At 43.4% G+C, this 26,967-nt stretch overlaps 1 protein-coding gene across 1 annotated transcript; it reads right to left on the bottom strand.

Annotated features, from left to right (window-relative positions):
* Window positions 1-183: 183 nt before the first annotated feature.
* LOC130291425 (bile salt-activated lipase-like) lies at window positions 184-26,967 on the bottom strand (the record flags this gene model as incomplete). The annotated part of the gene is made up of 10 exons (XM_056540138.1): window positions 184-446; window positions 5,162-5,359; window positions 7,984-8,187; window positions 9,462-9,648; window positions 13,942-14,059; window positions 16,692-16,799; window positions 21,635-21,765; window positions 22,039-22,236; window positions 24,124-24,246; window positions 26,499-26,967. Coding segments are annotated over 10 exons (1,911 nt in total), but the record flags the coding sequence as incomplete, so codon positions are not given.

Below are 26,967 nucleotides of genomic sequence, written 5' to 3'. Positions count from 1 at the left end.
AGTAATAACACAAAAATCCTAGTATCAATTGACTTCACAGCACTGCTGAAAAGTGAGGAAAGCCTCGTCTCCTTGTTGTGCTGACACCTAGTGGCCGATTTAAAAACTGCAATAAAAAATAAATAAAATTGATGTAATTATGATATAAAAAATACAAGACACCCGGGTAGTTATGGAAAGCTGTATTTTAATTCAGTACAGTGGCCATGACATCATCAGTAGCTGTGACATCATTGGGGGGGGGGGGTCCCTTTAATGTTCGGGTCTCTAGTTACACGTTGGGAAGGCTGCGGTAGGTGCTGACCCAAAAGTTGACATAAGGGGAGCGCAGGCCCTGCTTCATGGACTTGTATGTGATCTTGTTGTTGATTTCCAGGTACTGTCCAGAAATAGTGTTGTAGGCCAACCATGGAGTGGGGACCTCAGAGTCTCCGGAGCTCGGATCTCTGTGTGAACAGAACCCAAAAAAAAGAAGAACAAAATCTGTAAGTGAGGATATTGTGGCGCTAAGAGGAGCGGCTGATATCACATATGATGTAATATATAGAGATTATATCAGTACTGGAGCGTTATAGGAGGAGCGGCTGATATCAGTCACATATGATGTAATATATAGAGATTATATCAGTACTGGAGCGTTATAAGAGGAGCGGATGATATCATCACATATGATGTAATATATAGAGATTATATCAGTACTGGAGCGTTATAAGAGGAGCGGCTGATATCACATGATGTAATGTATAGAGATTATATCAGTACTGGAGTGTTATAAGAGGAGCGGCTGATATCACATATGATGTAATATATAGAGGTTATATCAGTACTGGGCGTTATAAGAGGAGCGGCTGATATCAGTCACATATGATGTAATATATAGAGGTTATATCAGTACTGGAGCGTTATAAGAGGAGCGGCTGATATCATCGCATATGATGTAATATATAGAGATTATATCAGTACTGGAGCGTTATAAGAGGAGCGTCTGATATCATCACATATGATGTAATATATAGAGGTTATATCAGTACTGGAGCGTTATAAGAGGAGCGGCTGATATCATCACATATGATGTAATATATAGAGGTTATATCAGTACTGGAGTGTTATAAGAGGAGTGGCTGATATCACATATGATGTAATATATAGAGGTTATATCAGTACTGGAGCGTTATAAGAGGAGCGGATGATATCAGTCACATATGATGTAATATATAGAGATTATATCAGTACTGGAGCGTTATAAGAGGAGCGGCTGATATCCGTCACATATGATGTAATATATAGAGGTTATATCAGTACTGGAGCGTTATAAGAGGAGCGGCTGATATCATCACATATGATGTAATATATAGAGGTTATATCAGTACTGGAGCGTTATAAGAGGAGCGGCTGATATCATCACATATGATGTAATATATAGAGATTATATCAGTACTGGAGCGTTATAAGAGGAGCGGCTGATATCATCACATATGATGTAATATATAGGTTATATCAGTACTGGAGCGTTATAAGAGGAGCGGCTGATATCATCACATATGATGTAATATATAGAGATTATATCAGTACTGGAGCGTTATAAGAGGAGCGGCTGATATCATCACATATGATGTAATATATAGAGGTTATATCAGTACTGGAGCGTTATAAGAGGAGCGGCTGATATCATCACATATGATGTAATATATAGAGGTTATATCAGTACTGGAGTGTTATAAGAGGAGCGGCTGATATCATCACATATGTTGTAATATATAGAGATTATATCAGTACTGGAGCGTTATAAGAGGAGCGGATGATATCACATATGATGTAATATATAGAGATTATATCAGTACTGGAGCGTTATAAGAGGAGCGGCTGATATCATCACATATGATGTAATATATAGAGATTATATCAGTACTGGAGCGTTATAAGGGGAGCGGCTGATATCATCACATATGATGTAATATATAGAGGTTATATCAGTACTGGAGCGTTATAAGAGGAGCGGCTGATATCATCACATATGTAATATATAGAGGTTATATCAGTACTGGAGCGTTATAAGAGGAGCGGCTGATATCATCACATATGATGTAATATATAGAGGTTATATCAGTACTGGAGCGTTATAAGAGGAGCGGCTGATATCAGTCACATATGATGTAATATATAGAGGTTATATCAGTACTGGAGCGTTATAAGAGGAGCGGCTGATATCACATATGATGTAATATATAGAGATTATATCAGTACTGGAGCGTTATAAGAGGAGCGGCTGATATCAGTCACATATGATGTAATATATAGAGATTATATCAGTACTGGAGTGTTATAAGAGGAGCGGCTGATATCAGTCACATATGATGTAATATATAGAGGTTATATCAGTACTGGAGTGTTATAAGAGGAGCGGCTGATATCAGTCACATATGATGTAATATATAGAGATTATATCAGTACTGGAGCGTTATAAGAGGAGCGGATGATATCATCACATATGATGTAATATATAGAGGTTATATCAGTACTGGAGCGTTATAAGAGGAGCGGCTGATATCACATATGATGTAATATATAGAGGTTATATCAGTACTGGGCGTTATAAGAGGAGCGGCTGATATCAGTCACATATGATGTAATATATAGAGGTTATATCAGTACTGGAGCGTTATAAGAGGAGCGGCTGATATCATCGCATATGATGTAATATATAGAGATTATATCAGTACTGGAGCGTTATAAGAGGAGCGGCTGATATCATCACATATGATGTAATATATAGAGGTTATATCAGTACTGGAGCGTTATAAGAGGATGATATCAGTCACATATGATGTAATATATAGAGATTATATCAGTACTGGAGCGTTATAAGAGGAGCGGCTGATATCCGTCACATATGATGTAATATATAGAGGTTATATCAGTACTGGAGCGTTATAAGAGGAGCGGCTGATATCATCACATATGATGTAATATATAGAGGTTATATCAGTACTGGAGCGTTATAAGAGGAGCGGCTGATATCATCACATATGATGTAATATATAGAGATTATATCAGTACTGGAGCGTTATAAGAGGAGCGGCTGATATCATCACATATGATGTAATATATAGGTTATATCAGTACTGGAGCGTTATAAGAGGAGCGGCTGATATCATCACATATGATGTAATATATAGAGGTTATATCAGTACTGGAGCGTTATAAGAGGAGCGGCTGATATCATCACATATGATGTAATATATAGAGGTTATATCAGTACTGGAGTGTTATAAGAGGAGCGGCTGATATCATCACATATGTTGTAATATATAGAGATTATATCAGTACTGGAGCGTTATAAGAGGAGCGGCTGATATCACATATGATGTAATATATAGAGGTTATATCAGTACTGGAGCGTTATAAGAGGAGCGGCTGATATCATCACATATGATGTAATATATAGAGATTATATCAGTACTGGAGCGTTATAAGGGGAGCGGCTGATATCATCACATATGATGTAATATATAGAGGTTATATCAGTACTGGAGCGTTATAAGAGGAGCGGCTGATATCATCACATATGTAATATATAGAGGTTATATCAGTACTGGAGCGTTATAAGAGGAGCGGCTGATATCAGTCACATATGATGTAATATATAGAGATTATATCAGTACTGGAGCGTTATAAGAGGAGCGGCTGATATCATCACATATGTTGTAATATATAGAGATTATATCAGTACTGGAGCGTTATAAGAGAAGCGGCTGATATCACATATGATGTAATATATAGAGATTATATCAGTACTGGAGCGTTATAAGAGGAGAGGATGATATCATCACATATGATGTAATATATAGAGATTATATCAGTACTGGAGCGTTATAAGAGGAGCGGCTGATATCATCACATATGATGTAATATATAGAGGTTATATCAGTACTGGAGCGTTATAAGAGGAGCGGCTGATATCACATATGATGTAATATATAGAGATTATATCAGTACTGGATTGTTATAAGAGGAGCGGCTGATATCATCACATATGATGTAATATATAGAGGTTATATCAGTACTGGAGCGTTATAAGAGGAGCGGCTGATATCATCACATATGATGTAATATATAGAGGTTATATCAGTACTGGAGCGTTATAAGAGGAGCGGCTGATATCACATATGATGTAATATATAGAGGTTATATCAGTACTGGAGCGTTATAAGAGGAGCGGATGATATCACATATGATGTAATATATAGAGATTATATCAGTACTGGAGCGTTATAAGAGGAGCGGCTGATATCATCACATATGATGTAATATATAGAGGTTATATCAGTACTGGAGCGTTATAAAAGGAGCGGATGATATCACATATGATGTAATATAGAGATTATATCAGTACTGGAGCGTTATAAGAGGAGCGGCTGATATCATCACATATGTAATATATAGAGGTTATATCAGTACTGGAGCGTTATAAGAGGAGCGGCTGATATCACATATGATGTAATATATAGAGATTATATCAGTACTGGAGCGTTATAAGAGGAGCGGCTGATATCATCACATATGATGTAATATATAGAGGTTATATCAGTACTGGAGCGTTATAAGAGGAGCGGCTGATATCATCACATATGATGTAATATATAGAGGTTATATAAGTACTGGAGCGTTATAAGAGGAGCGGCTGATATCATCACATATGATGTAATATATAGAGGTTATATCAGTACTGGAGCGTTATAAGAGGAGCGGATGATATCAGTCACATATGATGTAATATATAGAGGTTATATCAGTACTGGAGCGTTATAAGAGGAGCGGCTGATATCAGTCACATGATGTAATATATAGAGATTATATCAGTACTGGAGCGTTATAAGAGGAGCGGATGATATCATCACATATGATGTAATATATAGAGATTATATCAGTACTGGAGCGTTATAAGAGGAGCGGCTGATATCACATATGATGTAATATATAGAGATTATATCAGTACTGGAGCGTTATAAGAGGAGCGGCTGATATCACATATGATGTAATATATAGAGGTTATATCAGTACTGGAGCGTTATAAGAGGAGCGGCTGATATCACATATGATGTAATATATAGAGATTATATCAGTACTGGAGCGTTATAAGAGTCATATATACTTTTCTTACCCAGTTGCAGCAAAGTTGGTCCAGTAAGCAATCATGGCCTCGGCGACGTTCCTGTCCTGGGGTCTGTAGGCCAACTTGTTTACGAATGGTTTCCCGAACATGTACTGGAGGTCTTCTGCATGATCGGCGCCGACCCAGCTGGGGTACACCGGCATACGTGAGGGGTGAGAGAACAGGTAGCTGTATGTCTTGGCGTTCCTAGGATCACAATCATTATTCTAGAGGTCAATACATTGGGTATGATATGATTATATAGAGGTTCTTATACACAGTGATGTGGACCCTGTAATCTTCTGGTATTATATAGAGGTTCTTATACACAGTGATGTGGACCCTGTAATCTTCTGGTATTATATAGAGGTTCTTATACACAGTGATGTGGACCTTGTAATCTTCTGGTATTATATAGAGGTTCTTATACACAGTGATGTGGACCCTGTAATCTTCTGGTATTATATAGAGGTTCTTATACACAGTGATGTGGACCCTGTAATCTTCTGCTATTATATAGAGGTTCTTATACACAGTGATGTGGACCCTGTAATCTTCTGCTATTATATAGAGGTTCTTATACACAGTGATGTGGACCCTGTAATCTTCTGGTATTATATAGAGGTTCTTATACACAGTGATGTGGACCCTGTAATCTTCTGCTGTTATATAGAGGTTCTTATACACAGTGATGTGGACCCTGTAATCTTCTGCTATTATATAGAGGTTCTTATACACAGTGATGTAGACCCTGTAATCTTCTGCTATTATATAGAGGTTCTTATACACAGTGATGTGGACCCTGTAATCTTCTGCTATTATATAGAGGTTCTTATACACAGTGATGTGGACCCTGTAATCTTCTGGTATTATATAGAGGTTCTTATACACAGTGATGTGGACCCTGTAATCTTCTGCTATTATATAGAGGTTCTTATACACAGTGATGTGGACCCTGTAATCTTCTGGTATTATATAGAGGTTCTTATACACAGTGATGTGGACCCTGTAATCTTCTGGTATTATATAGAGGTTCTTATACACAGTGATGTGGACCCTGTAATCTTCTGGTATTATATAGAGGTTCTTATACACAGTGATGTGGACCCTGTAATCTTCTGGTATTATATAGAGGTTCTTATACACAGTGATGTGGACCCTGTAATCTTCTGCTATTATATAGAGGTTCTTATACACAGTGATGTGGACCCTGTAATCTTCTGCTATTATATAGAGGTTCTAATACACAGTGATGTGGACCCTGTAATCTTCTGGTATTATATAGAGGTTCTTATACACAGTGATGTGGACCCTGTAATCTTCTGGTATTATATAGAGGTTCTTATACACAGTGATGTGGACCCTGTAATCTTCTGCTATTATATAGAGGTTCTTATACACAGTGATGTAGACCCTGTAATCTTCTGCTATTATATAGAGGTTCTTATACACAGTGATGTGGACCCTGTAATCTTCTGCTATTATATAGAGGTTCTTATACACAGTGATGTGGACCCTGTAATCTTCTGCTATTATATAGAGGTTCTTATACACAGTGATGTGGACCCTGTAATCTTCTGCTATTATATAGAGGTTCTTATACACAGTGATGTGGACCCTGTAATCTTCTGCTATTATATAGAGGTTCTTATACACAGTGATGTGGACCCTGTAATCTTCTGGTATTATATACAGGTTCTTATACACAGTGATGTGGACCCTGTAATCTTCTGCTATTATATAGAGGTTCTTATACACAGTGATGTGGACCCTGTAATCTTCTGGTATTATATAGAGGTTCTTATACACAGTGATGTGGACCCTGTAATCTTCTGGTATTATATAGAGGTTCTTATACACAGTGATGTGGACCCTGTAATCTTCTGGTATTATATAGAGGTTCTTATACACAGTGATGTGGACCCTGTAATCTTCTGGTATTATATAGAGGTTCTTATACACAGTGATGTGGACCCTGTAATCTTCTGCTATTATATAGAGGTTCTTATACACAGTGATGTGGACCCTGTAATCTTCTGCTATTATATAGAGGTTCTAATACACAGTGATGTGGACCCTGTAATCTTCTGGTATTATATAGAGGTTCTTATACACAGTGATGTGGACCCTGTAATCTTCTGGTATTATATAGAGGTTCTTATACACAGTGATGTGGACCCTGTAATCTTCTGCTATTATATAGAGGTTCTTATACACAGTGATGTAGACCCTGTAATCTTCTGCTATTATATAGAGGTTCTTATACACAGTGATGTGGACCCTGTAATCTTCTGCTATTATATAGAGGTTCTTATACACAGTGATGTGGACCCTGTAATCTTCTGCTATTATATAGAGGTTCTTATACACAGTGATGTGGACCCTGTAATCTTCTGCTATTATATAGAGGTTCTTATACACAGTGATGTGGACCCTGTAATCTTCTGCTATTATATAGAGGTTCTTATACACAGTGATGTGGACCCTGTAATCTTCTGGTATTATATACAGGTTCTTATACACAGTGATGTGGACCCTGTAATCTTCTGCTATTATATAGAGGTTCTTATACACAGTGATGTGGACCCTGTAATCTTCTGGTATTATATAGAGGTTCTTATACACAGTGATGTGGACCCTGTAATCTTCTGGTATTATATAGAGGTTCTAATACACAGTGATGTGGACCCTGTAATCTTCTGGTATTATATAGAGGTTCTTATACACAGTGATGTGGACCCTGTAATCTTCTGGTATTATACATCCTGTAGGACTGTGGTATATACCCCGAGGGTCCCGTGGCCCCCATATGTAGTAGTGCAGACACTTACTTGGCGTGCATGTAGTGAAGAGCGAGCGCCTCCTGTGTGGGCACAAGGAAGATGTAGTCGGTCTCGATGTCGACCACGGTTTTCTTTATGGCCTCCTGATCAGGATTGGTTCCCCAGCTGTCTGTATACAGGTTATAGGCCATGTCCAGGGCAGACGCCCCCTTAGCCAGCGTCATCCCTTCCACCAACTTGTGCACCTCCTCCCTGTAAGACAATATCTGACCGATCAGCGGTCACTGTATGATGGAATCACTAATCCCTATGATGATCACTATACATGTGTGATGGAATCACTATGATGATCACTATACACATGTGATGGAATCTCTATGATGATCACTTTACATGTGTGATGGAATCTCTATGATGATCACTATACATGTGTGATGGAATCTCTATGATGATCACTATACATGTGTGATGGAATCTCTATGATGATCACTATACATGTGTGATGGAATCTCTATGATGATCACTATACACGTCAGATGGAATAACTATGATGATCACTATACATGTGTGATGGAATCTCTATGATGATCACTATACATGTGTGATGGAATCTCTATGATGATCACTATACATGTGTGATGGAATCTCTATGATGATCACTATACATGTGTGATGGAATCACTATGATGATTACTATACACGTCAGACGGAATCACTATGATGATCACTATACATGTGTGATGGAATCTCTATGATGATCACTATACATGTGTGATGGAATCTCTATGATGATCACTATACATGTGTGATGGAATCTCTATGATGATCACTATACACGTCAGACGGAATCACTATGATGATCACTATACATGTGTGATGGAATCTCTATCATGATCACTATACACGTCAGACGGAATCACTATGATGATCACTATACACGTCAGATGGAATCACTATGATGATCACTATACACGTCAGATGGAATCACTATGATGATCACTATACACGTCAGACGGAATCACTATGATGATCACTATACATGTGTGATGGAATCTCTATGATGATCACTATACATGTGTGATGGAATCTCTATGATGATCACTATACATGTGTGATGGAATCTCTATGATGATCACTATACATGTGTGATGGAATCTCTATGATGATCACTATACACGTCAGACGGAATCACTATGATGATCACTATACATGTGTGATGGAATCACTATGATGATCACTATACATGTGTGATGGAATCCCTATGATGATCACTATACACGTCAGACGGAATCACTATGATGATCACTATACATGTGTGATGGAATCCCTATGATGATCACTATACACGTCAGACGGAATCACTATGATGATCACTATACATGTGTGATGGAATCACTATGATGATCACTATACATGTGTGATGGAATCTCTATGATGATCACTATACACGTGTGATTTATACGTGGCTGATTCCACCTTTCCTAATGGACATTGATATTAATGTTAATCTCAGACAGGACACTCACGCTGTGACCCTCTGGAGGGGTCGGTTAATGTCAGGTACATCAATGCCAGCAAAAAGATGGCCGTCCATGTTGTTGACTCCGGCCAGATAGTCCACATTGGCGGCGTTGTCAAAAAGGTTTCTGGGCTCATCAGGAATAAAGTCTCCATCGATGACCGGAGAGAAGGCCAAATAGTGAACCAAGGGGTCTGTAAGGAGGAAGGAAGGAGGAATCCATGAAAGGGGAAACTGTGTGTACTACACTATAGAGGGCGCTATATGTTCTATGTCAGCGTGTCACTATCCTGTACCCCTAGTGTCAGCGAGTCACTATCCTGTACCCCCAGTGTCACTATCCTGTACCCCCAGTGTCAGCGTGTCACTATCCTGTACCCCCAGTGTGAGCGTGTCACTATCCTGTACCCCCAGTGTGAGCGTGTCACTATCCTGTACCCCCAGTGTGAGCGTGTCACTATCCTGTACCCCCAGTGTCAGCGTGTCACTATCCTGTACCCCCAGTGTCAGCGTGTCACTATCCTGTACCCCCAGTGTGAGCGTGTCACTATCCTGTACCCCCAGTGTCAGCGTGTCACTATCCTGTACCCCCAGTGTCAGCGTGTCATTATCCTGTACCCCCAGTGTCAGCGTGTCATTATCCTGTACCCCCAGTGTCAGCGTGTCACTATCCTGTACCCCCAGTGTCAGCGTGTCACTATCCTGTACCCCCAGTGTCAGCGTGTCACTATCCTGTACCCCCAGTGTGAGCGTGTCACTATCCTGTACCCCCAGTGTCAGCGTGTCACTATCCTGTACCCCCAGTGTGAGCGTGTCACTATCCTGTACCCCCAGTGTCAGCGTGTCACTATCCTGTACCCCCAGTGTCAGCGTGTCATTATCCTGTACCCCCAGTGTCAGCGTGTCATTATCCTGTACCCCCAGTGTCAGCGTGTCACTATCCTGTACCCCCAGTGTGAGCGTGTCACTATCCTGTACCCCCAGTGTCAGCGTGTCACTATCCTGTACCCCCAGTGTCACTATCCTGTACCCCCAGTGTCAGCGTGTCACTATCTGGTACCCCCAGTATCAGCGTGTCACTATCCTGTACCCCCAGTGTCAGCGTGTCACTATCCTGTACCCCCAGTGTCAGCGTGTCACTATCCTGTACCCCCAGTGTCAGCGTGTCACTATCCTGTACCCCCAGTGTCAGCGTGTCACTATCCTGTACCCCCAGTGTCAGCGTGTCATTATCCTGTACCCCCAGTGTCAGCGTGTCACTATCCTGTACCCCCAGTGTCAGCGTGTCATTATCCTGTACCCCCAGTGTCAGCGTGTCACTATCCTGTACCCCCAGTGTCACCGTGTCACTATCCTGTACCCCCAGTGTGAGCGTGTCACTATCCTGTACCCCCAGTGTGAGCGTGTCACTATCCTGTACCCCCAGTGTCACTATCCTGTACCCCCAGTGTCAGCGTGTCACTATCCTGTACCCCCAGTGTCAGCGTGTCACTATCCTGTACCCCCAGTGTCAGCGTGTCACTATCCTGTACCCCCAGTGTCAGCGTGTCACTATCCTGTACCCCCAGTGTCAGCGTGTCACTATCCTGTACCCCCAGTGTCAGCGTGTCATTATCCTGTACCCCCAGTGTCAGCGTGTCACTATCCTGTACCCCCAGTGTCACCGTGTCACTATCCTGTACCCCCAGTGTGAGCGTGTCACTATCCTGTACCCCCAGTGTGAGCGTGTCACTATCCTGTACCCCCAGTGTCAGCGTGTCACTATCCTGTACCCCCAGTGTCAGCGTGTCACTATCCTGTACCCCCAGTGTCAGCGTGTCACTATCCTGTACCCCCAGTGTCAGTGTGTCACTATCCTGTACCCCCAGTGTCACTGTGTCACTATCCTGTACCCCCAGTGTCAGCGTGTCACTATCCTGTACCCCCAGTGTCAGCGTGTCACTATCCTGTACCCCCAGTGTCAGCGTGTCACTATCCTGTACCCCCAGTGTCAGCGTGTCACTATCTGGTACCCCCAGTGTCAGCGTGTCACTATCCTGTACCCCCAGTGTCAGCGTGTCACTATCCTGTACCCCCAGTGTCAGCGTGTCATTATCCTGTACCCCCAGTGTCAGCGTGTCACTATCCTGTACCCCCAGTGTCAGCGTGTCACTATCCTGTACCCCCAGTGTCAGCGTGTCACTATCCTGTACCCCCAGTGTCACCGTGTCACTATCCTGTACCCCCAGTGTCACCGTGTCACTATCCTGTACCCCCAGTGTCAGCGTGTCACTATCCTGTACCCCCAGTGTCAGCGTGTCACTATCCTGTACCCCCAGTGTCATTATCCTGTACCCCCAGTGTCAGCGTGTCACTATCCTGTACCCCCAGTGTCAGCGTGTCATTATCCTGTACCCCCAGTGTCAGCGTGTCACTATCCTGTACCCCCAGTGTCAGCGTGTCACTATCCTGTACCCCCAGTGTCAGCGTGTCACTATCCTGTACCCCCAGTGTCAGCGTGTCACTATCCTGTACCCCCAGTGTCAGCGTGTCACTATCCTGTACCCCCAGTGTCAGCGTGTCACTATCCTGTACCCCCAGTGTCAGCGTGTCACTATCCTGTACCCCCAGTGTCAGCGTGTCACTATCCTGTACCCCCAGTGTCAGCGTGTCACTATCCTGTACCCCCAGTGTCAGCGTGTCACTATCCTGTACCCCCAGTGTCAGCGTGTCACTATCCTGTACCCCCAGTGTCAGCGTGTCACTATCCTGTACCCCCAGTGTCAGCGTGTCACTATCCTGTACCCCCAGTGTCAGCGTGTCACTATCCTGTACCCCCAGTGTCAGCGTGTCACTATCCTGTACCCCCAGTGTCAGCGTGTCACTATCCTGTACCCCCAGTGTCAGCGTTTCACTATCCTGTACCCCCAGTGTCAGCGTGTCATTATCCTGTACCCCCAGTGTCAGCGTGTCACTATCCTGTACCCCCAGTGTCAGCGTTTCACTATCCTGTACCCCCAGTGTCAGCGTGTCATTATCCTGTACCCCCAGTATCAGCGTGTCACTATCCTGTACCCCCAGTGTCAGCGTTTCATTATCCTGTACCCCCAGTGTCAGCGTGTCACTATCCTGTACCCCCAGTGTCAGCGTGTCACTATCCTGTACCCCCAGTGTCAGCGTGTCACTATCTGGTACCCCCAGTGTCAGCGTGTCACTATCCTGTACCCCCAGTGTCAGCATTTCATTATCCTGTACCCCCAGTGTCAGCGTGTCACTATCCTGTACCCCCAGTGTCAGCGTGTCACTATCCTGTACCCCCAGTGTCAGCGTTTCATTATCCTGTACCCCCAGTGTCAGCGTGTCACTATCCTGTACCCCCAGTGTCAGCGTGTCACTATCCTGTACCCCCAGTGTCAGCGTGTCACTATCCTGTACCCCCAGTGTCAGCGTTTCATTATCCTGTACCCCCAGTGTCAGCGTGTCACTATCCTGTACCCCCAGTGTTAGCGTGTCACTATCCTGTACCCCCAGTGTCAGCGTTTCATTATCCTGTACCCCCAGTGTCAGCGTGTCACTATCCTGTACCCCCAGTGTCAGCGTGTCACTATCCTGTACCCCCAGTGTCAGCATTTCATTATCCTGTACCCCCAGTGTCAGCGTGTCACTATCCTGTACCCCCAGTGTCAGCGTGTCACTATCCTGTACCCCTAGTGTCAGCGTGTCACTATCCTGTACCCCCAGTGTCAGCGTGTCACTATCCTGTACCCCCAGTGTCAGCGTGTCACTATCCTGTACCCCTAGTGTCAGCGTGTCACTATCCTGTACCCCCAGTGTCAGCGTGTCACTATCCTGTACCCCCAGTGTCAGCGTGTCACTATCCTGTACCCCCAGTGTCAGCGTGTCACTATCCTGTACCCCCAGTGTCACTATCCTGTACCCCCAGTGTCAGCGTGTCACTATCCTGTACCCCCAGTGTCAGCGTGTCACCATCCTGTACCCCCAGTGTCAGCGTGTCACTATCCTGTACCCCCAGTGTCAGCGTGTCACTATCCTGTACCCCCAGTGTCAGCGTGTCACCATCCTGTACCCCCAGTGTCAGCGTGTCACTATCCTGTACCCCCAGTGTCACCGTGTCACTATCCTGTACCCCCAGTGTCAGCGTGTCACTATCCTGTACCCCCAGTGTCAGCGTGTCACTATCCTGTACCCCCAGTGTCACCGTGTCACTATCCTGTACCCCCAGTGTCAGTGTGTCACTATCCTGTACCCCCAGTGTCAGCGTGTCACTATCCTGTACCCCCAGTGTCAGCGTGTCACTATCCTGTACCCCCAGTGTCAGCGTGTCACTATCCTGTACCCCCAGTGTCAGCGTGTCACTATCCTATACCCCCAGTGTCAGCGTGTCACTATCCTGTACCCCCAGTGTCAGCGTGTCACTATCCTATTACGTTACATATATGTCATGGGTGTCAGGATGTGAATACTAAATCTATGGCGTCTATTCTCACAATCTAGGTTGCTCAGCGCCAGTTGATAAGCCAAGGTGATGGCCTTCGGATCGGTCTGCTTCAGGCAGCTCGCCAGGGACGCGGTGTCATTCACAGGGCACCCCACCCGTGTAGCCACCTGTAATAGGAGACGGAGCAGAAAATATTATTATGGGAACGGGGACATCAGAAACTAATAATTTTAATAATGATGATGATAATAATGATACTGATAATAATAATAATGATGATAATAATAATAAAAAATTATAATATTAACAATAATAATGAGTATATTTACAATAATAATAATAAGAATAATAATGGTTATTATATTATAAAGATAATAATAATGACAACAATAAGAATAATAAGAACAACAATTATAATAATGATAATCTAATAATGATATAATAATAAAAATAATGCTAATAATAATATTGATGATGATAGTAACAATGCTAATAATAATAATAATAATGATTAATTCAGGTAGAAAAAACAGACATGGTGCACATCTACAATCTTGTATAATGATCTATTTGCTTCTCAGCATAATATCAAAAACTAACAGGTTGTTATTATACATTTTTGATCAAAAAGTACAAGCCCACTCGCCACGTCAAGGCCACCTATTTAGAGTGGGTCCCTAACGTCCCTAGCATAAAATGGCGCAGCACCGGGCGGCGACCACCACTGCCGCGACACCAGTGCCCACAGGGGGGGGGGGGGGGGGGATGACCCACTGGCAGAGCGGCCCCAATGCCTCTCAAACCAGTCTATGGGTCGCACAACCCCCCCCCCCCCCCCCGCAGACACGGCGCCACGGGCAGCAACGGACACCGCACAGCACCACACCAGTGTGAACAAGGTGTAATAGCTGCTAGGAAAGAAATGGCCCTAGTGTGGCTAATTACCACCTATATAGGTTTGGGCTGAGGGGGTGGGGAAGAGTGCAGCACATGTTCAAACAAAAAAAAAGAGGGGATAGAAATCACAGTGTGAATTCAGGTAGAAAAACAGACATGGTCGCACATCTACAATCTTGTATAATGATCTGATTGCTTCTCAGCACAATATCAAAAACTAACAGGTTGTTATTATACATTTTTGAACAAAAAGTACAAGCCCACTCGCCACGTCAAGGCCACCTATTCAGAGTGGGTCCCACCCCCTCAGCCCAACCCTATATAAGTAGTAATTAGCTACACAAGGGCCATTTCACTCCTAGCAGCCTCCCAGTCTGACTGGGAGCACATGGTAAGTGAGCGATTACACCTTGTTCACACTGGTGTGGTGCTGTGCGGCGTCCGTTACTGCCGTGGCGCCGTGCCTGCGGGGGGGTGCGGCCCATAGACTGGTTTGAGTGACATTGGGGCCGCTCTGCCAGTGGGTCATCCCCCCCCCCCCCCCCCCGTGGGCACTGGTGTCGCGGCGGTGGTGGTCGCCACCCAGTGCTACGCCATTTTATGCTAGGGGCATTTGGGACCCACTCTAAATAGGTGGCCTTGATGTGGCGAGTGGGCTTGTACTTTTTGATCAAAAATGTATAATAACAACCTGTTAGTTTTTGATATTGTGCTGAGAAGCAATCAGATCATTATACAAGATTGTAGATGTGCGACCATGTCTGTTTTCTACCTGAATTCACATAATAATGATGATAATGATGATAATAATAATGACAATAATAATAATAATGAAAATAATAATGATGATAATAATAATGACAATAATAATAATAATGAAAATAATAATGATGATAATAATAAGGAAAATAATAATGATGATGATGATGATATAATGATGATGATGATATAATGATGATATAATGATGATGATGATGATGATATAATGATGATATAATGATGATGATGATGATATGATGATGATATAATGATGATGATGATATAATGATGATGATGATGATATAATGATGATGATGATATAATGATGATATAATGATGATGATGATGATGATATAATGATGATATAATGATGATGATGATGATATGATGATGATATAATGATGATGATGATATAATGATGATGATGATGATATAATGATGATGATGATATAATGATGATATAATGATGATGATGAAGATGATATAATGATGATATAATGATGATGATGATATAATGATGATATAATGATGATGATGAAGATGATATAATGATGATATAATGATGATGATGATGATATGATGATGATATAATGATGATGATGATATAATGATGATATAATGATATAATAATGATGATGATGATGATGATATAATGATGATATAATGATATAATGATGATGATGATGATATGATGATGATGATGATGATGATATAAGATGATATAATGATGATGATGATATAATGATAATATAATGATGATGATGATATAATGATGATATGATGATGATGATGATGATATAATGATGATGATGATGATATAATGATGATGATGATGATGATGATGATATAATGATGATATGATGATGATGATGATGATATGATGATGATGATGATGATATAATGATGATGATGATGATATAATGATGATGATGATGATGATGATGATGATGATATAATGATGATATGATGATGATGATGATGATATAATGATGATGATGATGATATAATGATGATGATGATGATATAATGATGATATGATGATGATAATAATCACAATAATGTTAATAATAATCAATCTCAGCTGTATCCTGGAGAATGTACTGAATGACAAGATTGACATAATGTGACTGAATATGCATTTACCTGTTTGGCCCAGATGAGAGGATCCCGCTCTATAGCCCAGGGGCACAGTCCGACCCCGCTCTGACTGATCGCCCGCTTGATGATTCCCACATTGTAAGGAGTCAGTGTCTGTAGATGGGAAAACAAGGTGAGACGTCTGATCCCAGAACAAAGATCCACACAGCTTTATATACAGGGGGGCAAAAAAGTATTTAGTCAGCCACCAATTGTACAAGTTCTCCTCCTTATAAAGATGAGGCTGTAATTATCATCATAGGTTATAACCTCAACTATGAGAGACAGAATGAGAAAAAAATCCATAAAATCACATTGTCTGATTATTAAAGAATTTATTTGCAAATGATGGTGGAAAATAAGTATTTGGTCACCTACAAACAGTAAAGATTTCTGTCTCACAGACCTGTAACTTCTTCTGTAAGAGTCTCCTCTGTCCTCCACTTGTTACCTGTATTAATGGCTCCTCTGTGAACTTGTTATCAGTATAAAAGACACCTGTCCACAATCTCAAACAGTCACACTCCAATCTCCACTATGGCCAAGACCAAAGAGCTGTCAAAGGACACCAGAAACAAAATTATAGACCTGCACCAGGCTGGGAAGACTGAATCTGCAATAGGCAAGCAGCTTGGTGTGAAGAAATCAACTGTGGGAGCAATTATTAGAAGATGAAAGACATACAAGACCACCGATAATCTCCCTCCACAAGATCTCACCCCGTGGTGTCAAAATGATCACAAGAACAGTGAGCAAAAATCCCAGAACCACACGGGGGACCTAGTGAAGGACCTGCAGAGAGCTGGGAGCAAAGTAACAAAGGCTACCATCAGTAATACACTACGCCGCCAGGGACTCAAATCATGCAGTGCCAGACGTGTCCCCCTGCTTAAGCCAGTACATGTCCAGACCTGTCTGAAGTTTGCTAGAGAGCATTTGGATGATCCAGAAGAGGATTGGGAGAATGTCATATGGTCAGATGAAACCAAAGAAGAACTTTTTGGTAAAAACTCAACTCGTCGTGTCTGCAAAGGGACCAGGACAACTGATCCGTGTAAAGTAAATAATAAATGGGCCATGTATCAAGAGATTTTGAGTGAAAACCTCCTTCCATCAACAAGGGCAATGAAGAGGACACGTGGCTGGGTCTTTCAGCATGACAATGATCTCAAACACACCGTCCGGGCAACGAAGGAGTGTCTTTGTAAGAAGCATTTCAAGGTCCTGGAGTGGCCTAGCCAGTCTACAGATCTCAACCCCATAGAAAACCTTTGGAGGGAGTTGAAAGTCCATGACAATGATCTCAAACACACCGTCCGGGCAACGAAGGAGTGTCTTTGTAAGAAGCATTTCAAGGTCCTGGAGTGGCCTAGCCAGTCTACAGATCTCAACCCCATAGAAAACCTTTGGAGGGAGTTGAAAGTCCATGTTGCCCAGCGACAGCCCCAAAACATCACTGCTCTAGAGGAGATCTGCATGGAGGAATGGACCAAAATACCAGCAACAGTGTGTGAGAACCTTGTGAAGACAGAAAACATGTGACCTCTGTCATTACCAACAAAGGGGATGTAACAAAGTATTGAAATGAGCTTTTCTTATTGACCAAATACTTATTTCCCCCATAATTTGCAAATAAATTCTTTAATAATCAGACAATGTGATTTTATGGATTTTTCTCATTCTGTCTCATAGTTGAGGTTATAACCTATGATGACAATTACAGCCTCATCTTTATAAGGGGGAGAACTTGTACAATTGGTGGCTGACTAAATACTTTTTTGCCCCACTGTATAACAGTGTTTCCTAACCAGAGTGTATCCAGCTGTTGCATGCTGGGTAGTTGAAATTTTGCAACAGCTGGAGGCACCCTGGTTGGGAAACATTGTTCCATATGGTTGTGAGATGCTTGTCAGCAACCATTTATGCGTCCTGCATTAAGGACAGATCTTCTGGTAGGGTTTCCCAGCCAGGGTGCCTCCATCTGTTGCAAAACTTCAACTCCCAGCATGCCTGGACACTACAGGCTGCCTGTGCATGCTGGGTGTTGTAGTTATGCAACAGCTGGAGGCACGCCGTATGGGAAACCAAAAGGGAGCAGGCATGTCAGAAGTTGTAATCATGGGGTCTGGCTGAGGAGACCTCCACCGATCACATCTCCTGACGCCTCTATGACATTTATTGTCAAAAAGTTTAGGTAGACTTTAAAGCATATCGGTCAATAGAATAAAATTTTGACAAGTCCTTAACCCCTTAAGGACTCAGCCCATTTTGGCCTTAAGGACTCAGACAATTAAATATTTATGTTTTCATTTTTTCCTCCTCGCCTTCTAAAAATCATAACTCTTTTATATTTTCATCCACAGACTAGTATGAGGGCTTGTTTTTTGCGCGACCAGTTGTCCTTTGTAATGACATCACTCATTATATCATAAAATGTATGGCGCAACCAAAAAACACTATTTTTGTGGGGAAATTAAAACGAAAAACGCAATTTTGCTAATTTTGGAAGGTTTTGTTTTCACGCCGTACAATTTATGGTAAAAATGACATGTGTTCTTTATTCTGAGGGTCAATACGATTAAAATGATACCCATTATTATATACTTTTATATTATTGTTGCGCTTAAAAAAAATCACAAACTTTTTAACCAAATTAGTACGTTTATAATCGCTTTATTTTGATGACCTCTAACTTTTTTATTTTTCCGTATAAGTGGCGGTATGGGGGCTCATTTTTTGCGCCATGATCTGTACTTTTTTTTTATACCACATTTGCATATAAAAAACTTTTAATAAATTTAATAAAATGTATTAAAAAAGTAGGATTTTTTTTTTTCTTTCACGCCGTTCACCGTACGGGATCATTAACATTTTATTTTAATAGTTCGGACATTTACGCACGCGGCGATACCAAATATGTCTATAAAAAATGTTTTTTACGCTTTTTGGGGGTAAAATAGGAAAAAACGGACGTTTTACTTTTTGATTGGGGGAGGGGATTTTTCACTTTTTTTTTACTTTTACATTTTTTTTTACACTTGAATAGTCCCCATAGGGGACTATTCATAGCAATACCACGATTGCTAATACTGATCTGTTCTATGTATAGGACATAGAACAGATCAGTATTATCGGTCATCTCCTGCTCTGGTCTGCTCGATCACAGACCAGAGCAGGAGACGCCGGGAGCCGCACGGAGGAAGGAGAGGGGACCTCCGTGCGGCGTTATGAATGATCGGATCCCCGCAGCAGCGCTGCGGGCGATCCGATCGTTCATTTAAATCGCGAACTGCCGCAGATGCCGGGATCTGTATTGATCCCGGCACCTGAGGGGTTAATGGCGGACGCCCGTGAGATCGCGGGCGTCGGCCATTGCCGGCGGGTCCCTGGCTGCGATCAGCAGCCGGGATCAGCCACGCATGACACGGGCATCGCTTCGATGCCCGCGGTTATGCTTAGGACGTAAATGTACGTCCTGGTGCGTTAAGTACCACCTCACCAGGACGTACATTTACGTCCTGCGTCCTTAAGGGGTTAAAAAGCTTTTAATTGGTCGGGGTCTGAGTGGTTAGACCCCGCCAGATGACGAGAACAAGCCAGGAGAGAAGCGCGAGGCCGGGTGCTTCTCTCCCCACTCTGTGAGACCTGGTGGCCCCTATAGACTTACATTATTAGGCTAAGTTCACACAGTGCAAAATTAGCGAAATGTCTGCCCGGAAAAGACGCACAGACATTTCCGAAATTTGCATGTTCTGCCTGCGACATAACCCCTTGGAAATGCGCTGCCTCTATAGATCGCAACGCATTTCCTAGCGGATTGGAATTTCCATGGTGGAAACATCTGCTGTGTGCGCGGTGCAGCAGAAACCCTTTAAAGGGGTACTCCGCCCCTAGACATTTTATACCCTATCCAAAGGATAGGGGATAAGATGTCTGATCGTGGGGGGCCCGCCACTGGGGATCCCCGCTATCTCGGCTGCGGCACCCAAGACATCCGGTGCACAGAGCGAACTCTGCTCCGTGCTGGATGACTGGCCATGCGGGGTGGAGGCTTGTGATGTCACGGTCACGCCCCACTAGTGACATCACAGCCATGCCCCCTCAATGCAAGTCTATGGGAGGGGGCGTGACATCACGAGCCTCCCGCGCTGCACCTGATGCTCTAAAGCAGTGGTCTCCTGCAGACCTCCAGATGTTGCAAAACTACAATTCCCAGTATACGGCTGTCCGGGCATGCTGGGAGTTGTAGTTTTGCAACATCTGGAGGTCCGCAGATTGGAGACCACAGCTCTAAAGGAATGCCGGGTACAGCAGGGAGATCGTGGGGGTCCCCAGTGGCGGGACCCCTGTTATCAGACATCTTATCCCCTATCCTTTGGATAGGGGTTAAAGGGGTATTCCAGGAAAAAACTTTTTTTTATATATCAACTGGCTCCAGAAAGTTAAACAGATTTGTAAATTACTTTTATTAAGAAATCTTAATCCTTTCAGTACTTATGAGCTTCTGAAGTTAAGGTTGTTCTTTTCTGTCTAAGTGCTCTCTGATGACCCCTGTCTCGGGAAACGCCCAGTTTAGAAGAGGTTTGCTATGGGGATTTGCTTCTAAACTGGGCGGTTCCCGAGACAGGTGTCATCAGAGAGCACTTAGACAGAAAAGAACAACCTTAACTTCAGAAGCTCATAAGTACTGAAAGGATTAAGATTTTTTTAATAGAAGTCATTTTCAAATCTGTTTAACTTTCTGGAGCCAGTTGATATATAAAAAAAAAGTAGTTTCCTGGATAACCCCTTTAAGATGACTAGGGGCGGAGTACTCCTTTAAATCAATAACTGGAAGAGAACATACTAAGTGCGCAATTCTCCCAGCTCGTTCTCATGCACAGACCCCGAGCGATCAAAACTTTTCATGTATCTCTACAATGTATCATGTATCAGCGTCCATTTAATACCTGCAGGGAAACACTGGCGGCTCCAGCCGACTCCCCAAAGATGGTGATGTTTTCGGGGTCTCCTCCGAAGGCAGCGATGTTCCTCTTTACCCAGGCGATGGCCATGTGCTGATCCCACAGACCGTAGTTTCCTGGGTACAATGTAAAGAGATGTGAATAAGAAATCATTGCATCATACAGACAGCACATTGTTGTGAATGGGCGCCGTGCAATGCCTACTTTCTCCTGTGGTGGCGCTGTAGCAGATCTGAACACTTACTACCATGTTTCCTGACAGATTAGAGCTGATGGAGGATCTGCGGAGGATCCCAGTAGGGGAAACATCATGAACAGCTTATAGTTAAGAGATACTTCTAACAAGAAGGGATTGTCTACAGCGGAGGACCCCTTTAAAAAGGTCTTACCGGGGGCGTTGGCGTCTCCAGTGCTGAGGAATCCAAGAGGCCCCACGCGGTAGTTGAAGGTCACAACGATGACTTTGCCGCGGAGCGCCAGCTCTTCTCCGTCATACAGGAAGTTGTCAAAGAAGTTGGCTCCTTGTCCGCCTCCGAGTAAATACCCCCCACCGTAAATCCAGACCATGACGGGTAACTTTGTTGACACTAAATGTAAGAGGAACACAGGGGAAAATTATAGATTATCCATTCCGAAATACATTCTCAAATCAGACCAGAATATAAGATGGTGTAAATCCAACCAGGGTGTCTCCAGCTGTTGCATAACTACAACTCCCAGCATTCCCGGACAGCCTTTGGCTGCATATAGTAGTATATGTGCCCCCACACATTAGCTAGGCCTCTCTAAGCTCCCATATAGTAATTAGGCCCCTCTAAAGTTGTTGGTCCCCTCTGTGCCCCTATATAGTAATTAGGCCCCCCCTGTGCCCCCATATAGTAGATAGGACCCTCTGTGTCCCTATATAGTAATTAGGCCCCTAAGCCCCTATATAGTAGATAGCCCCCATATAGTAGTTAGTCCCCTCTGAGCCCCCATATAGTAGTTAGTCCCCTCTGAGCCCCCATATAGTAGTTAGTCCCCTCTGAGCCCCCATATAGTAGTTAGTCCCCTCTGAGCCCCCATATAGTAGTTAGTCTCCTCTGAGCCCCCATATAGTATTTAGTCCCCTCTGAGCCCCCATATAGTAGTTAGGCCCCACTGAGCCCCCGTATAGAAATTAGGCACATCTACTATATGGGGGCTCAGAGGGGCCTAACTACTATATGGGAGCTATCTACTATATAGAGGCACAGAGGTGCCTAATTATAGTGCCTCTATATAGTAGATAGCTCCCATATAGTAGTTAGGCCCCTCTGAGCCCCCATATAGTAGATGTGCCTAATTTCTATATGGGGGCTCAGAGCGGACTAACTACTATATGGGGGCTCAGAGGGGACTAACTACTATAGGGGGGCTCAGAGGGGACTAACTACTATATGGGGGCTCAGAGGGGACTAACTACTATATGGGGGCTCAGAGGGGACTAACTACTATAGGGGGGTTGTCTACTATATAGGGTTCAGAGGTGCTTATATACTATATAGGGGCTCAGGGGCCTAATTACTATATAGGGACACAGAGGGTCCTAACTACTATATGGGGGCACAGGGGGGACCTAATTTCTATATAGGGTCTCAGAGGTGCCTAATTACTATATAGGGACACAGAGGGGCCTCTCTGAGCCCCTGTATAGTAGTTTGGTCCCTCTGTGGCCAGGCAGAAGATGAAGCAGGTCTGATGCTTGTCCATATAACAAGAACAGCATGCCTTTGGCTGTCCGGACACTCTAGTAGTTGTAGTTTTGCAACAGCTGGAGGCACCCTGCTTGGTAAACACTGCTATAGAATGTGCACAGAACATTCTCTTCTGAGATGCATTGTGGGAGATATATTCCGTACCAAGCCCGGCTGATGGAGAGAATACCTCAGAAAGCTGTGAAGCAGAGCATTATGGGAGCTTTATACTATCTGCTTAAGCAAAGCTGCATGATGTCTATAAATGGTGTCAAACATGATGTCACTGCAGCTTTGCTGACATCATGATGGGACGAGGGCTACAATTAGAGACTATTCGGGGGAGGGTAAACAAAAGATCAGTGATCTCCAAAGTCTGTCTCTACACTACAACACCCAGCAGGCAATGACAAATGGGACAAGAGATTAACCTGTACGGATGGCTGGAATATATACAAGATATGGAGTTCTCCAGCCTATGCAAAACTACAACTCCCAGCATTACCCAACAGTCTTATGGCTCTCTGGCCTATGCATAACTACAACTCCCAGCATGCCCCAACAGTCTTATGGCTCTCCAGCTTATGCAAAACTACATCTCTCAGCATGCCCCAACAGTCTTATGGTTCTCCATCTTATACAAAACTACAACTCCCAGCATGCCCTGACAGCCATTCAGACGTCAGGGGGATGCTGGGAGTTGTAATGTTGCGATGACTGGAGAGACAGACGCACAAACGGACAACTCACAGCACTGACCTGACTTTTTGGCCTGGGGGACCCACATGTTCAGGTACAGACAGTCCATTTCTCCCCGGACATCGTTCTGCAGCAGGTTCGCCTGCATACAGCGCGGTTTGTAATCTGTGGCTTTCAAGGTTCCTGCAAAAGAAGTCACTTATGAAAAAAATAGCGGGTTTTAGCCTTGGCCTTTTTTTTCTTTGTTTTTTTTTTCCCTGTTATTTTATCATGGCAAGTCATGTGATTCTTTCATCCTTAAAGGGGTACTCCTAGGGGATAAGGTGTCTGATTGTGGCGGTCCTGCCGGTGATATCAAGCCATGCCCCCTCCATTCATGTCTATGGGAGGGGGAGTGACAACACACATAGGGTGTGTGCTGTGTTAGTGAAATAATACTGTTATGCAGTATGACATGCAGATTACAGGCATCACTATTAGAATCACTGCCGCAGAGCGTCTGGATGTGGCAGCAGGGAGACCATATGGCGTCAAAATTGAAGAGATTAAAGAGATTTTTTTAAATGTAATTTTTATTTTATTTAATTTGAATTTGTTTGAATTTATTAAATTTTTTTGAGGACCCATTCTGGTGAGTACGCTTAAAACAGTATTTGTCTAGAACAGCAGCAGGAGATTACTTTTGGCTGGCCTTTCACAGTAACAAGTCCCTTGAGACTTTAACAGGAACAAAATTGTACACAGCTTAGATGTACGCACAGGTTACACTTAATATAGGAAAATATGCTTTAGTGCTCTGCACACCCTAACTGTCTGGCTACTATTAGCTTTTCAGTTGTTGTACACACCAGTGCTGCAGCACACAGTCGCTGTGTACTACACCCACAATTGCACTCTCTCAATCTCTCTCCCTTCCTTATCAGGGCTTCTAGGCCGGATTTGGGCTTGAGGTGAATCGCTGCTGTAAAAAAGCTTTTATGTGCAACACACACTGCTGTCTGTCCCTCTCTCTCTGCAATAGAACGCTGATGTGAGTGGTCGCAAGATGGCTGCCGATTATATAGGGCTGTGACATCACAGGGGTGACTGGCTGCTGATAGGCTGCATGCTGCATGTGATTCAGGGTCATCCCGCCGACCCTTGTTCCTGCCTTCCCAGGATTCCTTGCCCCATGTCCTCAGATGTGGATCCGCCATTTTAGATGCCCGGCCCCTGGAGCCTGGACAGCACTAAATAGAGTTTAAAGGGGTACTCCGCCCCTAGCATCTTATCCCCTATCCAAAGGATAGAGGATAAGATGTCAGATCGCCGGGGTCCCGCTGCTGGGGACCCCTGGGATCTCCGCTGCCACACCCCGCTATCATTACTGCACAGAGGTAACTCGCTCCATGTGTAATGACGGGCGATACAGGGGCCGGAGCATCGTTACGTCACAGCTCCGCCCCTCGTGATGTCACGGCCCGCCCCCTCAATTACAAGTCTATGGGAGGGGGCGTGGCGGCCATCATGCCCCCTCCCATAGACTTGCATTAAGGGTGCGGAGCCGTGACGTCACGATGATCTGGCCCCTGTATCGCCGGTCATTACGCACGGAGTACCCCTTTAATGAAGCGAATCGCGCCGATATTCGCATTCGTTATGAATAAAATTTTTCCTGAAATTCGGAACTAATTTGGATTCGTCAGATTCGATTCGCTCATCCCTAGTGAAAATCATGGAATTTTGTATTTTTTTTTTATTTTACTGTGATTTAGTAAAATTAAGAAAAATTAATTTATATAAATTTATATAAATTTAAGTGTGAACATAAAACATAAACACCTATATTGGGATTATAGGACAAATAATGTTTTTCTAATGGTGATATTTCTCTAAAAAAAAACGCACTTTGAGTAAGAAAACGCGTCAAAACTGCACATGATGTGAACTGACACCAATCCATGCGAGTCTAAGGAGTTCACCTGAGTGACCTCCAGCGGCAGCAGCATAATAAGATGAGCAGGTGCAGTGATCAGACTCCACACCCTCCCTCTCTTCAAAGCCAGAGCATTCATGGGAAATGTAGGCAGCGTTAGGAAATCATTTCAGAGGTGGAATTGCATTCTGTATGGGCTGAAAATCCCCATGCCTGCCACATCAGCTAAAACAGGTAAGCACAAAGCATACACAAGAACCTCTACATTATTTTCTTACAATAGTCTATGCTGCATATAAGCAAAAATAAAATCCCAGAGTGCTTCTTTAAACCCTCAGAACTTTACATCCAGTGTTTCCCAACCAGTGTGACTCCAGCTGTTGCAAAACTACAACTCCCAGCATGCCAGGACAGCCGTTGGCTGTCCGGGCATGCTGTGAGTTGTAGGTTTGCAACAGCTGGAGGCACATTGGTTGGGAAATACTGGCCTGCACAGATGCTGTACACACTTAACTCTTACCTGTCCAGCCGGGATGCTTTTCGGGCTTTTCTAGGACCTTAGTGGGAGCAGCGAATGGAATCCCCTTGAAGATATCGATATAATCCGGAGAGATTATGCCAATTTTCTTATTAGTCCCTTCAACAAATCCCCCTTCTGTGTACACTACACCCAGCTGTAAAAAGAAGGTAAATACAAATCCCTTTGTGAGTTCAGTGGATACTCTACGGTGCCACCCATCACATTTATGGTCATGCCTGGTACTGCAGCTTAGTCCCAATAAAGTTAGTAAGCAGACACGGCCCACGGACAAGCGTGGCGCTCTGTGTCTGAGAAGAAAAAAAAAAGCAGAATTCCATTTAAATGTATCAAGATCTCTGCTTCCTGTCAGTGAATAAGTAACATCTTTGAATACATCTAGAATACGAAAAGCGGCAGAGAAGAGTGACGGATGACACACTGTGACGAGTTCAGCAGCTCTTGCAGTTAT

This window comes from Hyla sarda, chromosome 9 (assembly GCF_029499605.1).
Source record: "Hyla sarda isolate aHylSar1 chromosome 9, aHylSar1.hap1, whole genome shotgun sequence".
NCBI lineage: Eukaryota > Metazoa > Chordata > Amphibia > Anura > Hylidae > Hyla > Hyla sarda.
Note: the sequence above shows the minus strand (reverse complement) of the source record. Positions and strands in the feature narration are given on the sequence as shown.